This window comes from Colobus angolensis, unplaced genomic scaffold, assembly GCF_000951035.1.
Source record: "Colobus angolensis palliatus isolate OR3802 unplaced genomic scaffold, Cang.pa_1.0 Scaffold360, whole genome shotgun sequence".
NCBI lineage: Eukaryota > Metazoa > Chordata > Mammalia > Primates > Cercopithecidae > Colobus > Colobus angolensis.
Window position 1 is genome coordinate 635,478 of NW_012116933.1, and position 18,112 is coordinate 653,589.

General features: G+C 36.1%; 1 protein-coding gene across 2 annotated transcripts in view; it reads right to left on the reverse strand.

Moving 5' to 3' along the window:
* Positions 1–18,112, reverse strand: part of LOC105519893 (putative uncharacterized protein encoded by LINC00478) — a 426,129-nt gene that overhangs the window by 216,584 nt on the left and 191,433 nt on the right. The window contains exon 3 of one of the 2 annotated variants that reach the window (XR_001003033.1): positions 2,159–2,230. Coding sequence is in view for 1 of the 2 variants with exons in the window: in XM_011953425.1 (XP_011808815.1) it covers positions 2,187–2,230 (44 nt within the window). In the remaining variant the exon portion in view is untranslated. Of the gene's footprint in view, positions 1–2,157; positions 2,231–18,112 lie in introns of those variants that run through there. The other variant, XM_011953425.1, reaches the window with a different exon arrangement.

The window sequence follows — 18,112 nt, forward strand, 5'->3', positions numbered from 1 at the left end:
CTAAAGAATAAGTATCTTCATGAGTATAAACAGAGGTAGGAGGCAATGCATTGGCTTTAGCAAGGAGAGACATATTACGTAGGAGACAAAGCAAATAATTTCCAGGTAAGTAAAGAAAAATTATGATTGGGTCAGAACTGGTTTTTCTATTTATAATTTTGATAAAAAGCAACCAAAAAACAAACAAACAAACAAAAAATAATCTGGAGGTAATAGAGATCAGTATTCAGATAACAAAGCCAGTATCATGGGAATACTCATAAAATAATAGATATCTTTAAAAAATAGACATTTAGCCACAGGTTAACTAAGAGCCTATTTTAGGAGTTTGTAAAATGACTACAGAACAAACATGAATAAAATTTTATGTTTTTTTATTTGCAAAAATAACTATGCAAATTTATTTTAGGTTTCAGAGAATGACAAAAGGGAAAGTAGGAACCAAACTCTTTTGAAATGTTTTTATTTCTCTAAAAAAATCATTAAAATGAGTCAGAAGCACACAAATTTTACAGTCGACACAATCTGGAGTATTCATGGTAATAAAATACAAACAAACTCCACAATTCTTTCAAAATCTTCATTTTAATCACATCTATTCTAAATTTGTAAAACCATTTTAGACAACTTTTTCTGTCATCACTATCGTTGAACAATTAATAAAAACCCACTGATGGTCTCCACAGGAAAAAAAATATATAAACACAGTGTATTGCATATAATTTCAGAGTGATTACTTATTGTTTTGTATAAAACTTACTCTTTGATCCAAATTTAAGGGCTTCTAGTGTAGAAGAATGTTTCTAACTAAATAAAGTAGGACCTACAAATGGTTTTTGAAATTTGACTACTACAGAAAAAAAGGTAGTTTGTGCCTGGATGACACTGTAAACACTCAGCCTTTTCCTGGGCCCTTGATGCGGCGGCATGGTAGTGGGAGGGGTGGAGCACACAGCTAGTAATGTGTCTGTATTCATGTGCCAGAAATGACTCTGGAACTCTCTGCTCTTATTTTCTCTTTACTCTCTCAACTCTCTTACTACTCATTCTCTGGGAGGCCCTGAATAGCACAAGAAGTAAAAAGGAGACTTACCTAATAAATATATTCCTAATATACTCACTGTAGTAAACACAGCAAGAAAAGAAAATAACCCAACACGTTAAAGATTCTTACAAACTACATAAAACTAACTTACTTTTGTAAACAAATGAAAAGCCCTGTAAATATCAGGATATATTTATTTAACTGTTGCATATGTGTGTTGAATAGTCTGAATAACCTAAAGTAATAGCCACATTTTAAGACACTGTAAATCCCTGGCTTGCTATTAAAACCAATATTATAATCCTAAATGTCATCTTAAGAAACTCCATGGTCGTAGGATCACAAATATGTATGTTCTAATTGTCAGGCCTCAGAGCCCAAGCTAAGCCACCATATCCCCTCTGAACTGCACGTATACATCCGGATGGCCTGAAGCAACTAAAGATCCACAAAAGAAGTGAAAATAGCCAGACCCTCCCTTAACTGATGACATTCCACCATTGTGACCTGTTCCTGCCCCACCCTAACTGATCAGCTGACCTTATGACAATACACCCTCCAGCCCCTGCGTTAATGGACTTTGTGATATTCCCCTGCCCTTAAGAAGGTACTTTGTAAGATTCTCCCCGCCCTTGAGAATGTACTTTGTAAGATCCACCCCCCGCCCACAAAAAATTGCTCCTAACTCCACCGCCTATCCCAAACGTGTAAGAACTAATGACAATCCCACCACCCTTTGCTGACTCTCTTTTCAGACTCAGCCCACCTGCGCCCAGGTGATTAAAAAGCTTTATTGCTCACACAAAGCCTGTTTGGTGGTCTCTTCACACGGACGTGCGTGACACTAATCACATAAGCAAACTTAATTTTCCCTAATTAAAAATTTGAGTAAAATCAGCCATGAGTGATAGCCAAGTATCTTTTACACCAAGTTTATCAAAATAAGCTTTTAGGAGTGGAACAATTTTGATCAACTTTTTTAATATTTCAGAACTGCTTACAACGGCGGCTACCATAAGTATGCATTTTTTTATGCATGCAACTTACAAGTGATAACTACCCAATGGAGCACTACAAATGTGGTCACATGGGTCTATTTTTCAAGTCACTTACCATATTGTGTGTTCCATTCTCTTCTTGTTCAAATCTTGACATTGAGAGTTCTCTTCATCTCAGCAAGAGCTCCTGAAAAGTATTTTTAGATTATAAACATTGCATTTATGCATATACATACATTTCCCCTAAATAATGATCAATATCTTTTAGATATTTTCAATATTTATTAAGAGATACAGGCCCAGAAACAATCAGCAACTTAGTAGATTATCTCTAAGCACACTTGATTTTTATTGAATGCTGTCAGGGCACCAAAATGTATGTATTCACCTTTAAAAAGTGTTAAATTTGTATTTAGTCTTTCATTCGCAGGGCTAACAGCTGGGTATTACTGTTGTTTTTGTTGTTGTTGCTTTAAGCAACTATCTGAGGTGTTAAGAGGTCCTAATTAAGTAAATTAAACAAACACAGCATTAAGTTTCAAAATCGAAGTGTTAGAACAGATACCTATTTGATCTGCAGATAACTAATGAGAGCAACAGTACATCACAAACACATTTGATGTTATTCCTGCCACAGCATATTTGGTTTGATAAAAAATATCTCACTCAAGTAACTACCCAGTATATTGCCCTGAGAAACCGAGAGGGAATTAACGATTTCATTCTAGTTTTTCCTGCCCATGTTTTGCAAATAAATGAATACATGGATGGATGGGTTTTTGAAATGCCAGTGATCTGTGTTACAGTGTAGCATTATCATTCCTGGGAGGAGCACTGTTGTTTGCAGGGTTGAATCACAAAACACAACACAACACAACAACAACAAACCAGGGATGAGTCATTTCAGGCCAATTCACAAATCATTATAGAAATAAGGTAATGACCAGCCGGGCGCAGTGGCTCATGCCTGTAATCCCAGCACTTTGGGAGGCCAAGGTGGGTGGATCACAAGGTCAGGAGATCGAGACCATCCTGTCTAACACAGTGAAACCCCGTCTCTACTGAAAACACAAAAAATGAGCCAGGCGTGGTGGCGGCGCCTGTAGTCCCAGCTACTCGGGAGGCTGAGGCAGGAGAATGGTGGGAACCCAGGAGGCGGAGCTTGCAGTGAGCCGAGATAGCGCCACTGCACTCCAGCCTGGGAGACAGAAGGTAATGACCGAATGACTGATTTACGAGTTCCACAAAGATCACTTGAGAGACTTACGTTTCGATGAGGAAAACAATACAGACATGTCTACAACTAATGATGAAACATGATGCAATGAAGTTAATTACATGAGGGTTCTTTCATTCTTTCTGAATTGAACAGGGTAGTCATCACTGAGATAGAACTCAAGCTTTACCTACATGAAAAATTATCACGTTCAAACATAAAGTGAGAGAGGGAGAGAATAATCCAGATTAAAAGAATAATATGGGTTAGAAGGCAGACGACAAGTGGGATGGGAGAACCTAAACACTGAATTTAACTTCGGCCCAAATCAAGGAGTGAGAGTAGGATAAATAAATTGATGTTTATAAGGGGAATTAATAATCTCAGTTTAGTGCCTGTTGAATCTGTAGTGCCTATGGGAAATTCAGAACAAAAAGTTCAGGATGAATATCCAAATTCAAGGTAAAGATTGAGTCAGTTGCATGAAGGTGATAAACTGAAGCTTTGGGAGCATTTGAGCATTCTCTAACCACAGCATGGTAGGAGACTAAACCTGTGTAATGCTTGCATTTGAAAAGACAAGCAGCAAAGATAAGAATAGAAGATATGTTCGGAGAAGCAGCAAGGGAACCAAGAGATAATGTTTCTCAGATGTTACAAGAGGGTAAGAGTTTCCTTGAAAAAGAAAATGGCCAGCATTGTCGACGATGCACGTAAGTAGCAGATTTAGCTTAGAAAGTCATTTGCACTTTTTGAGGGAGCAAGTAGTCTCATGAAATGGTAGGGAAAGAAATCAAATTGCAAATTGATTAGAGTAAATTGGTCAATGCAGGAATTGGTCAAAATGAATAAAGAATTTAGTGAAAAAGCAGAGTCTGAAAACTTTTCGAGAGACAAAAGCATATTGGAGAATGAAAGAAGGAAAGCAAGTGTGTCAAAGAATTAACACATCAGTTTAAAAGTATCACATTTTAATGTGATTTATCTGTGCTATTATTAAAGAGGTACACCAATCAAGCCTGATTTTCCAACCAGAATAATTAATGGATAACTTGAAACAACTAAATTTCAACATCTCAAGTTGTCTAATACTACCTACCTAGTGGTCACTAAGAAAGAAAATGGATAATGTGTATGGTTTTAAAAAAAAAGACTGTGATGATTAATTTTAGCTGTCAGCTTTATTGGATGAAAGCTTAGCTGGAGAGCTAGTAGAGCATTAGTTTTGGGTGTGTCTAGCAGGATGGTTCCAAAGGAGATTACTGTGTGAATCAGTGGATTGGGTGGGGAAGATCCACCCTCAATGTGGGTGGAAAAGGCAGAGGAAAGGTAAATTCTCATTCCCTCTCTCTCCTGGAGATAGGACACCCCTCTTCTCCTGTCCTGGTGTCAGACGTTTTCAAACCAGAGTGACTCCATCATGAGTGAGGGCTAGGCAAATGAGGCTGGGATTTGCTGGGCAGCATTCCCAGAAACATAGGAGTTCCTAGCCTCTAGATGGTTACAGGCAAGGGAGCAGATTGATAATGTTTACTAAACAGACCCAGACTTAGGAGTGTCCTGATACCTGTTATCTTCAGAAAAGAAGCATTCCTAATTTTGCTTTCAAGATCATAGTATTGATTCTTGCAAAATATACTAATTAAGAAAATTAATCCTTTATCACAAACCCTTGCAGCAGAGCACGTGTCCCCATGATCTTTTTTAATCCTATACATAAACGAGCATTGTCCCTAGTGTGGATGCGTTTCTCCTCTTACTTTCAGGAACACCCCACTCTATCTATGGAGTAGCTGTACTTTCACTACTTTACTTTATTAATAAACTTGCTTTTGCTTTGCACGGCGGACTTGCCCTGAATTTTTTCTTGTATGAGATCCGAGAACCCTCTCTTGGGGTCTGGATCAGGACCCCTTTCCTGTAACACTTGGACACCAAAAATTCCAGGCTCTCCAGCATGTGGACCCTGGTATTTGCACCAGAGGCTCCTCAGGTTTTCAGGACATCAGCCTCAGGCTGAGAGTTGCACCCTCGACTTCGCTGGTTCTGAGGCTTGAAGACTTGCACTGAACCATGCGACAGGCAGCCCAGGATCTCCAGCTTGCGGATGGCCTGTGATAGGACTTCCCAGCCTCCAGAGTCACATGAGCCAACTCCCCTAACAAATTACTTCTCATGTATCTATCTACATATGTATCTTATTGATTTTGTTTCTCTGGATAATGCTAATATAAATAACTTCACATTTTAAAAATATTTTTTGATAAAAGATGTATACTCATGTGAACAGAGGCTTACAAAGCTCTGAAACTCGATCTCATTATAAATCTTTCCAAAGACTATTATAGGACAAATCATCAGGAAAGGGGAAAATAAGATATTTCTGCCTTTTTATTTTTTTTAGACTCTAAAACATGCATTTTTCTCACATGGAAAGTAATGGTGTAAGTCCACAAAGCATTTGGGAAACAAATGCTTTCCACCCAATTAATCTTCAGAAACAGTCCTAAGACTATTTTTCGAAGGATATAATGGTTGCTTACATAGCAGACAACCTGAAATTGATGTTCTACAAAATAACTGGATAGTGCTCTTGGTAGGTGTTAAATTCTTGATGCACAAAGAAAGATTGAAGAAAAGTCAGATTGGAGGCAAAGTGCCTGACAGCTACCTGCAATGTTGGATCGGGGACTGGATCCTAGACTGAGGAAATAAGTTCTTAGGGAGACAACTAAGGAAACTTAAGTAGGTCTATAGATTAGTTAATAGGATGGTTTCAATGTTAATCTTTTGTTTTCAATAAGTGTTCCCTGATTATGTAAGATGTTAACCTTTAAGGAAGCTGCTTCAAAACTGTAAGGAAATTTCTGTACTACTTTTGAAACTTTTTCATAAGTCTGAAATTATTTAAAAGTTTATTTTAAAGAATTCTAACTTAGGAATAAAACGAATGAAGAACAATTATCTGAAAAGAATAAGGAGAGCCAAAAGCCAGAATTAACAATGTAATTGCAGGTGTCATATTGCCATATTGCTTTGAAAATTATTTTTTTTTGACCAGTTGAAAAATGGCCAAAACTAAGTGACAACAAGAAAACGTACCAATAATGCTAGGATCCTCAAGAAATAAATTCTTTGTTTACATGTGAAGTAGGCAGTGTACATCTTAGTAGATAAAAAAAAAAAAAAACCTCAAAATGTGATTTTCAACCTGCATTTTCATGTGACTCCCCTAATGAAAGAGAGACGGTCAAGGCCAATTTTTAAGTTGCCGTGCCATATGATTTTGCATTTCGACTCCGTGAAAGACCCTAGTTATCATAAGCAAAACGCTGTCTGTGATTATGAAAATGTTGGTGGAATATTATTCGTGTTTCCCAGTGACAGTATTTCATAGAATCTGTTATGACAAAGAGGCAAGCAAAGTCCTGTTTAGACATAGAGGAAAGAGGAAACATTTCGATTACCTCCGCAAAGCCTGGACAAACAGCTGTCACCATGGAGAGAATGAAGAAAGGTGTGAGGGAGGAAGGGTCATTTGAAGGTAGCAAAGAATTATGAAAGGCACTGATTGAGGCATAAAGGAGAAGGACGTTTTAGGAAGAGAAAAAGCCTAAGCATGGGCATAGGATAGAAAGTGACAGGGTTGTTTTGATTATCTGTTTCCAATGAGAGGTGGAGGAGCTCCAAATTTGGAATTTCACTGAGTGATAGGATGTGAGGAAAACACTTTGGAGTCTAAAGAGCCTTAGGGCTCCCAACAAATTATGTGTTGCAAATAAACACTAACCTCTCCCACATTTAAGACCTGTTATATTAAATGCTGCTTAATGCATTTCTGTCTCCAAATTCAGCAACGTTCCCTAGAATCCAGTATATGAAATGCATGCTTTAGTTGTCATTTCTGAAGTAATACTGGCAAATTTCCAAGTGCAGAACTTAAAATAATGCTCTAAGTGTATTGCTTTGTATGTAGCCAATTATTATTCACCTGTAGACTTCTTAAAAGGTCAATAATTCAAGAATCTAAACTAGTATCAAGTTGTCCACAAGGTTATACAACACTGAAAAACACAGCTAACTGGATATGGATTTCATTCTCACAGCAATTGCTAAGGTATTTTAGCAGCATTTGCTTCCCGAAACGCTAGTCTCAGAGTATGTTTATTGGTCTGATGTAAAAAGTATTCTGTCAGTAAATACATTTGATAAACATTGGGTCAAGCAAGGTTAATCAGATTTCTTTGCCGTAGGAGATACTAAAACCTTGAAAGGCCGGGTGCAGTGGCTACCGCCTATAATCCCAGCACTTTGGGCAGCCGAGGTGGGCAGATCACCTGAGGTCAGGAGTTCGAGACCAACCTGACCAACATGGTGAAACCCCATCTTTACTAAAAATACAAAAATTAGCCGGTCACGGTGGTGGGTGCCTGTAATCCCAACTACTTGGGAGGCTGAGACAGGAGAATCACTTGATCCCGGGAGGCGGAGGTTGCAGTGAGCCAAGATTGTGCCATTGCACTCCAACCTGGGCAACAGAGCAAGATTTCATCTCAAAACAAAACAAAACAAACAAAAACAAACAAACAAACAAAAAACCTTGAAACAATGAATGAGAAATAAGGTACTTAATGAAGAGGGATATAAAATGCACTGTCACACAAACCCAGCAGAAATCTAGTGATAAAAGTGTTCTAGAGCACACACTTTGGAAAACTGTGAACCAAATGCTTGGCCTCATTTTAAATATGTCAGACATTTGATGGAATAGCTTGTCCAAATATTCATGAAGAAAGAGAAAATTTCTTCTAAACAACTAGATTTCTGCATACTTGCTATTGTCATTACAATGTTTCCAATTAATACTGTCTGTGGGAAAATTTTCTCTACTTGAGAAAATGCCTCTTAGTTTAAAGCAGAAATTTGTGAGGAAAAAAAATCATGAACAGATATGTCCTTTTCTGCCAATTTCTTCAGGGAACAAAAGCTAGTCAGTCAACTGGAAGCCTGAGTTTTATTCATCTTATAATATAATTAAGTCACTTAAAATAATCAGTTAGATGATAATAAAACACTGCAATAGGAAATCAAAAGCAAATCACTAGATCAGTTTCAGAAAAAAGTATAAGAAATGGAGCAGTAGTTTGAGGATATTTATATATTTTACAGTTTAGTTTTCTCAGTCCTACTACATGCCAGTCATAACATGTACATCCATGAAAAATGACTATATAATATCAACACTTTGGAATTGGTTCACACTTTCAGATATTAGAAGCTAAAAAACAGAATAGATATCTATGCCAATCATGTTATGGTTCTCTGGCTTGAGAAGTGAAAAGCATATGAATGTCTAACACTAGAATCTGGGGCAGCAGAAAGGATGATACTCAACCCAAAACATTCATATGTCAAACTTAACTTCAAAATGTTAGTACAAAGTCATCAGATTGTTTCTCTGAGAAGTAAATTCTGTGATTGTAATAGGGATTGAGATTAAAGCTATTTATCATATCTACCATCACATTTATCATGTTTCTTAATCATGCAAGTGTTAATTAAGGTTTTATTGGTACTTTCGTCAGGCTGCTTACATAATAATTTTCAGTTTACAGCCATCTCAACTGACAAACAGTGAGATTACCCCTTCTCACGTGGATGATCAGAATTGCCAGTCATGGGACAGATACCATATACCCTTCAAAAGAAATCATGATGTGTGTTTTAATACAACTTTTTATGTGGGGGATTTATTAGCATCCAAAATCACCTCTTTTTCTTACACAGTTTTGGAGTTAGATCTTCCCAAACAAATAAATTACTTAACTGGGGTAGTCACCTTTTGTCCAGAAGTGACATGTTTTAGAAAGATGTGAGTCTTGAGGCAAATGCTGGATTTTATTGTTCTTACTCCTAATAAGAATGTATCTAACTTCACTCCAACTATCGCTAAGTTGCTATTACATTATTTTTTCTCACGATTTTTGTTAATCTTCACTCTCCACAGTACTCAGCAAACTCATGAGGAAAGATTGTTTGACACAGTATGTACACAAAGTTTTTAATAAAGATTAATGATCAGAATAATATAATACTTGATTTCACAATATTGGAATGGTTAGATATAATATTAGAGTACAAAAACTAACAGGTTGCTAAGGCAAAATTCGTCTTTTTTTATTCTCTAAGCATTCTCTAAGGGTTTGCCTCTTGCTCGATACTCCCCACCTTGAAAGGGAAGTGCTAGCCTTATGTGGCAGCCACCGGCAGTGAAGAAAACAGTCTTCAGTTTCCCTGCCTGGAAGGTTCTTCCCCCAGATATAGATGATATTAGCCTCCTGTCTTCCAACTTGTTACTCAAGAATTATCCCTTCAGGGAAGTTCTCACCAACTACCCTACCTACAGTTGTTGTTAACCTCCTGGGCTCAAACGGATCCTCCCACTTCAGCCACCCAAGTAGCTGGGACTAGAGGTGTGTGCCATCATGCCTGGCTAATTTTTGTACTTTTTTTGTTGGTACAGACGGGGTTTCACCATGTTGCCCAGGTCTTGAATCCCTTGGCCTAAGCGATCCATCCGCCTCAGCCTCCCAAACTGCTGGGATTACAGGCATGAGCCGCTGTACCTAGCATCTCTTTATTATTAATCACTATCAACACACGGTATACTTTATCTACTTATATTATTTATTACCTACTTACATAACTAAAATGTAGGCTCCACAAAGATAAAGAGTTTTGTCTTTTTCTTTTAGTTCTACATCACCAGCACCTAGGACAGTTCATGACTCATAACAGGTACTCAATAAATAATCATTGAATGACTAAATCACCATCATCTTAAAAAAATATATCTTCTATGTATACAGATAATTCTGCTAGTTGGTGCACTTTGTTAAATAACTACATATCCAAAGCCCTTTAAAAATGCAACAGAAATTATTAAATGCTGACATAGGGAGATGTAAGCATTGGACAATCAATAAAATGGATAACCAATAAAATTAATATTGGACAATCAATAAAATGTGATAAAATATGAATTATGATGAATGAATGTTCATGTAATGTGTAAAAACAACTAAAATAAAACACCTTAAAAAGAATAGTTAAACAAAATGGATATTGGAAGAAAACATTAACAGTCTCTGTTATATCTATATCTCTCTAAATTTTAAACACAGATTCATCTTTTTTCAATGTTTTTTATTCCTAAGTCCCAATGAGCACACTCAAATTGGTCATCTAGTTATTACATTCTTTATCCAGGTTTTATATTAATTTGCTATTATTTTATTTTATGGCTCGTCTTTTCAACTTGGTTGTAAGTTTCTGGAAGGCAAGATCACGTACAACAGTGGTCCTACAGCATCTAACTCAGGAGTAAATGCACTGCCAGCCTTGATTACACATGTGTTGATTGGTTGACTCAGGTATGGTATCAAATACAGAATGTATAGATATTGACATATGGTATTAAATATAGTATCTATAGAAGTAGGTCTCTGTCACCTTCAAGCCAATGAGGTTTATAGAATGACACTAAGGAGACAAGCAAAAGAGATGAGCACTTCCAGCACTTACTCTACAATAATACGTCATTTAGGATATCATGAGACGTTCTAATTCAAAAGATGAAGGAGAAGTCACATTTTACAAACAAAGGACACACAACTATGAAACCAAAGGCACTATCTTAGAAACAATTTTCAAAGACATTTAATTTTTTTATATATCAAATATCAAAATTAGGAAAATGATATTCAACATCATTAATACTTGCACAATATGAAATTTACTCAAACTTTATTGTCAAACATTTGGGTTATTTTTAAATTTTTGTTATATGTAAGTCTATAATGTACTTTAGCTAAATTTCTGTATGATCACAGAATTCATAATTTTTTCCACATCATATATTGAGTAGCTTCCATGCTTAGTCTTGGACTTCCAAAAGGCCAATGAGTCATACTTGGGAAGTCTGTAGCATAATTTAAACATGTGATTATATTAGAAATCTGAGAACACTCTGGTTTTTTAACAAGAGTAAGATCCTTGCAGTAGATTTAAAATACATAATACATGATGCAGTTTCCAACGGATGATATAAAGCCATTACCAGAGACATGCTACTTTTTCCTGAAAGAGAATTTGTGAAGTCCTCAAATAGCAATGACATACAATTTCTTGAAATAATGATATTTAATATACTATATTTGGAATAGCACCATGAAAGTCATAAAACACCTGCCTCTCACTGAAAAACAGTGCTCTGCTAATTAAATTCAAAACCTGAAGGAATTAAGTTTACTTTCAAAATTATCTCCTTAGCCAAAAGTTTTGGAGAATAATCTAAACATTGTTCAGGGCCACCGGAATCTGACAGTCAAAGAGAGAAATCAGACTAAAATGGTAAGGACATTTATCAATAGCAAAAATTGCGTGCCAAGACATAAAACGGAAACAAATATGAAAGCTGCATTTAAGGCACGACTGATTTGAGAAGAGTTGTGACTATTTAAAATATGTAAACCATCTTGAATGTTAGTTATTCAGCAATAAATGCCCACTATTTAGGCATTTAAAGATTTTAAGATGGTCAATATTTGTATTGGCATGTTTAAAATGCTCTCTTTTTAATTAAGGAATGCAACCTTAAAGGCTAATAATAGAATGAATGGAGCTATATTAAGTTTTGAGACACTTAAAAAAATGTAATATCTACTTGTATAATTTTATTTAACACAAATTTAATTATATACATATATTTTTTTAAAAATTTACCAGCAGTTTATTAAGTTTCATTAAAACATCATATTTGGATAATTAGTGAGATTACATTGAGTAACAGATTAATGTACCATCTTTCAATCTGGGAACATGGTATGTCTTTTAATTGATTATATATGTTTAGTAGATTATATTTCAGCCAACTTTCAGCACAAAAAATCAAAGTCAAACAACAAAAATGCTAGCGTATCTAAAAAGCCTTTCTGAGAAACATACTACATGCAAGTAAATGAAACAAAATCCAGAATCATTTCATAGAAATCTTTCAGGATAGACAATCACTTGGAAACTACCTCTGCCATAAACAGGAGCAAGGGTATCTTGGGGGAGGGGATTAAGTTAAAAGGGATGATGTCAAATTTTAGATCATACATTCATATTTCGGAGAGAATAAGAAATCGACATGTCATATAAATCTCTGTTCTAAATCTAGGTAAAATACATTTCAGAGAAACTTGTTTTGATAACACAAGTTCCTGTTTGTCTCCCAATCAGAACGGTAGCACTAGTAATCTCATATTTTAAAATTCAATTTAATTGGTTTTTAGCTATGTACCAAATATTGGTTGGAACACAGGTGAGATGGTATTCTTTGCTGTATGTTTTACCCATCTTTTGTTTAGGAGGAAACAGTTTTTTAAGAAACAAATTACCTGTCACTTGACGTGTCTTCTTTTCTAATAGAAAAGGAATTCTTTACTTAAAAAATTGAATTTACATTATTTGTATAAATTTCTAGCAACTATGTACTTATTCACATAGAGTAACCTTCAAAAATTATCTACAATTTGTTTTTACTTCACACTATCACCAGTTACCAATTTACAATGTATACTTTTACTTTTAATCATTTAAGAACTATTTTATAGAGTTTATTCTTAACAAAGATCAATACAAACACCGTCTATATCCTATATAAATATATTTTCAATAACTGAAATTACAACCTTTGGTGAAACATTACTCCTAAAAACAAATACATTTGGTAAATATATCTTATAAATTTATCTTAAAAGGTACTTTATGAGCAAAGTATGAGTACACATTACTATGAATGTGTACTATTAATAACTTTCCCACAACCAAACAGTTTAAATTCAGGGTAGCCAAGGTCATGATTCTGGGGAAAATTACAGAAAGAACCTTTCAAATTTTTGCCATGTCCATATTGTTCAGAGGTATCATTCTCAAAACATATTAAATTTTAACGTCGTATATATACAAAGTGGTCATTTCAATGTGAAAGAATTCTAGCATTTGCAAACAATAAAAGAACAGATTTTCTCATGTTGCAACATCAAAGCAACCAGCCATTTTGTTATACTGGATGCCCCAGGTTCAAAGGCTTAAATCTCCATATCCTCATGAGACCACCCGGCATTTATTTCTTTTAATATCTCTTGTTGAAAACATGACAGCGATCAGGCACAAAGCGCCACAGTGCACTCTACTTTAAATGCCCCATCTTGTCATAATTGTTCTTTTTAAAGAGAAGAGTCCTTAATGTATTAATGAGCACTATTGTGAAGTAAAAAAGCCTCACCACAAAGGATGGCCACATCCCCTGAACTGATGTAGATTTCAGCTTAGAAACTAAAAGGGAATTGAAATACTTAAACAATCAATCAATAGTCACCTCTCCAAGAATGGTGTGAACCCGGGAGGCGGAGCTTGCAGTGAGCTGAGATCGTGCCCCTGCACTCCAGCCTGGGTGAGAGAGCAAGACTCTGTCTCAAAAAAAAAAAAAACAAAGTTACCTCTCCAAAAGCAGGATTGTTTAATAATGAGAGAATAAAATATCAGTTTTAAGTTGACATCTTTGTTTAAAACAGTATTTTTAATTCATCAAAGTTCTCATCTCATTACTTTGTACAATACACTTAGTGTAATCCATTAGGTATCTTCTGGGTTCTATATTATTTTCTCACATGTAAAACATGTGCAACTGTGTCTGCCCCTTGTTGAGCTGGATAGCACAAGGGGCAAGAACTGGCCTTGGGCATAGCAAGAGGACACACTGGGGACACAGAAACAAGTCAGTGAAACAAACTGCAGTTACTTTTGCACCAACCTGAAACATAGAAAAAGGAAATAATGCTTGTTTTGCTTTGTTTCCTAGTAGCTCCTGGCTAAATGTTTTATAAATATCATAAATGAAGGAATTAGTAGCAAACATTAAGACTAAAAAGTGACTAAATAGCTTTAAATAAATCTTAGGTAAAATGTTTTACGTATGCTTAGATTAAGTATTTAGAAAAGTATAAATAACTTAGTCTATAAGGTTTTCTTCTCAACTAATTTTTTCAGTTTTTTTGTACAAAAGTCTCATCTCCATGACACTTTCTGTGCTGGGATGCAGAATGTTCAGACAAAGTAAAACATTCCCCTTACAGATGCTGGTGGAACCAATGTTATCCCTGGGGAGATATTATACATGTTCACCAGAACTTCTGATTCAACAATACTGCAACAAAACCATGTCTCCACCACACAATATCACCAAAAGTAGCTTTTATTAATTGGGTTGGGGTTAACGTACATATTCTCCTGAATGCACATAGCTCAATAACTTGATCAATGCAGTTATCTTGAAAATGAATAGAAGCCATGAATACAAAGATAGAAGACATATACATAACTATTAAAATCTCTGACAGGGTTTTTTTCAAAAAAAATAAATTGCTATAAAGTAAGCTATTACTTGCACTGGTAGTTGCTAAACAAAGCAGAAATGGGACAGAAAAGAGAAATGAAAACAATATGAAAGTCATCACTGAGAGAACCACAAAATTCCAGGAAAAATATCTGAAATTAGTAGCAATCAGGAGTTGAAGGCTGGAGCAAAAATGGCTCCTCTGAGTGGCATACATAAGAAAAGTGACTTTCCAGGAGATGCTTCTAATTCTGTAGTCTATAGAGGAAGGAATGTCTTCTGCAGGGAGCTGCCCTTGCTCCTCCTCTGTTGACACACATATTTCAGGAAGGTTAAATATAACTGCTTTCTGGAAAAATATCCTATAACCTTCCCAAGAGAGTTGATGGCTCTTATTCAGTATTTTCAAGAATTTGGGTCATATGGCTGGATTGTAATTATTTACTCATTACTTTTTTCCCCCAAACTAGCACGGGCATTCTCTCAGGGTGATAACTGTATTTTAATCATCTTAGCATTTCTCAAGCCTAATCATAGTACAGTATTCAAATTTTTCCATTTTTTTGCTTAGCATAGACCTATGCATTTATTCTGTCTCTCCTTCAGAATTTTTAAGGATAATATTCTTTGTTCTCACACTAATTGCAACTATTTTAGACTACATCTGAATTATGTAGAATAAATATATTAACAGCCTTTTATTTCCTTACCTCTTCCTAATAAGTGGAAAACCCAGACTTTACCTCTAACTAATGTACCTTATTTTTTGTAGGCACACGTCCTGGTTCCCTGTTCATGTTACACAGTCTAATTGGAGAGTCACATAGTTATGCACCTAGAAATGGTTATCACATCCTCTCTCTATTGTCTCTTAGCCATTTAAACCTTCCAGTTCTAGCTCTGAGGTGTTAAAAAAAATAAATAACACAATTAATGTAGCAAAGTTATTGTTAAACTTTCACATTACCAGAGTGAAGTCAGAATAATACGATTCTCAAAATAAACTTTCTGGAGTGACACTGAACTAAATGGGCAGGCTGTTGTAATTCTGTCATTGGACAAACAATGACATTAACCAGAAGTTAGCCTTCCGATTAGGAGTCTAAAAATAGCTGTTATCCTAACAAAATCAATGACTGTATACTTTTATATTTATTATATATGTGTGTGTGTATGTATATACACACACCTGCATTTGTATACATATTTGTGTGTATATGTGCACATATACATATATACACACATTTATGTTTTTGTATACATATCTGTGTTTGTAAATGAGTGTACACACATACAATATACACTCAAATATAGAAGTGTGTATGTTGGATCCCCACTTGGAAAGACACTCAAACAAGTCCTAACACAGGGTAGAAAGAAGGAAGATAGGATAAGAGAAGAGAACATTTTCTGCAAAAATTTAAAAGCATGTAGAAAGCCAAAAGCACAGAGAGGGTTTGGTCTAGTGGAAGATTGTTTTTTTCCTTTCATTCTATATTCTTGACCTACAGACCGAGGGGTAGAGTGGAGGGGAGATGGTGCGAGACTGGAGGGGGGATGGTGAGAGAGGCTGCGGAGGGCTGAGTGTTGATGCTGGACTGCTTCCTTCTTCTGGACACTGTGGCTTTCTCAGAGGTGGTGAAGTAGGAAACCCACAAAAGGGCAGGAATGGAACATAGCTGAGTCCTTTAAATCCTGGGAGCTCAGACGTGGTGCTGGCAGGCCACCATCTGCGGGCCGTGGTTAGAGTGTTGGAGCGCCTGTCTTCATGTGGTGGGCAGCCCCGAAAGCGCCTCTGGTGAAGGCTCTGACTTGATGGCAGTGCAGTTCAAATGGCAGCATCCTGAGGTTTCGCCCGTGGGCGTTAAAGAGAGGAAAAATTCTCTCTGGTCTGCTTACCATATTTTTTGTATTTAAAATAACCAGTTTTCTCATCCTGAGAACTAATGACTTAAGGCAGTTATAAACAAAGTATCTGTTTGAAATTCAGAGTTTAGTCTGTATGGCTAGGGGGCAACCTTATTTAGCAGCACAAATTATGTCTAAATGTGGAAAGAGACAGGTGGTCAGTGTAGAAAATTATACCAAAAGATCTTTTTCCCTTGGCTGACAGAGTTAGCTCTTTGAAAACGAGGGCGAGCTGGTCAGTTATCAGGGAAAGGTTGTTCAGGGACAGTGAGAAGACAGAGAAATTCTTTAGACACTCTGGAATGCTCTCTAGAGGCCAGAAACAGGGTCTGGTTTTTGCTCTGCTAGGCTCTATTTTTAATCTTTTGTTACTTTATTTTCCACAATAAAATACAATATAAATTATGAATATAAACTTTTGTTACTTGTATTGTAATATTTGGTCACACAGTGTGTGTGGCCCCTAATAATTTTCCATAGCAAATATTCATTATTAGAAAAATGTAGAACAGACTTCTAAACTTCCTGAGTCACCCTCGCCTCATGTATAAAAGGTGAAAATGATGAGGCCAGCCATGAATGGTTGTTAAATTTGGTATTATGAATATATGCTGTTATTTGGGAGAAGAATTTTGTTTTTCCAATGGCCTGTGAATAATCAGTTTAACTCCCAAACAGTTCAATATAGTTGGAAAAAGAAGAAAACAGAAATGTAATTTAGATTGTAACATTGAGCAGCAGCAACATACAGCCTAAGATGGGTATAATTTAGATGTATCTACTGTACTGTGTACCATTGCTGATGAAACTTGCAAGAAGGTGAAAGTAACATATTCTATATATTCAAGCCTCATGTCTATCTTAGAGATTAAAAACCACAAGTCCTCAGACTGCATTTTTATCTGATGTTATATTGTTAAAGCAAGGCCTTAAGATATGACTGGTTTGGTTGCCTGGAGTATAAAATCAACACAACTGACAAGCAAGTTGGGGGACTAGTCAGTCATAAACATTAGGGTTTATGGAAGATGTTTACTCTCTCAGTTACAAGTGAGGCTGAACAAATGGAGAATAGGAGAACAAATTCCAAAAGGTTGCATGAAATTCTACTTCCAGGGAAAGGCCAGGAAGCAAATCACTATCAAGGAAGAAGCTTTGTGTGCTTATATAATTACAACGCACTCACCTGGGCCACAAAAGACAGATGAATCTCCTTTGTGAGTTGGTATATTTTAAACTATATTTGACAGCGAATATTATCCACTAGATGGAAAGCTCTCTTCATGAACACAGAAAAGCCTAACATATTTCTTCAGACAGAGGAAAACTTTATGCTATTGTCCTGATTGATCAAAGTAGTTGTTCTTTCCCTACAGATATTTAATAAGCAGATGAAGAGCCCAACCACAACAGCTCCTGAAGGAGGCTCTTCTCCATGGTCATTTTCCCCAGAGGATCCTTCTTGCCACTGCCAAAACTCAAAAGGTGGAGGTCTCTTAGCT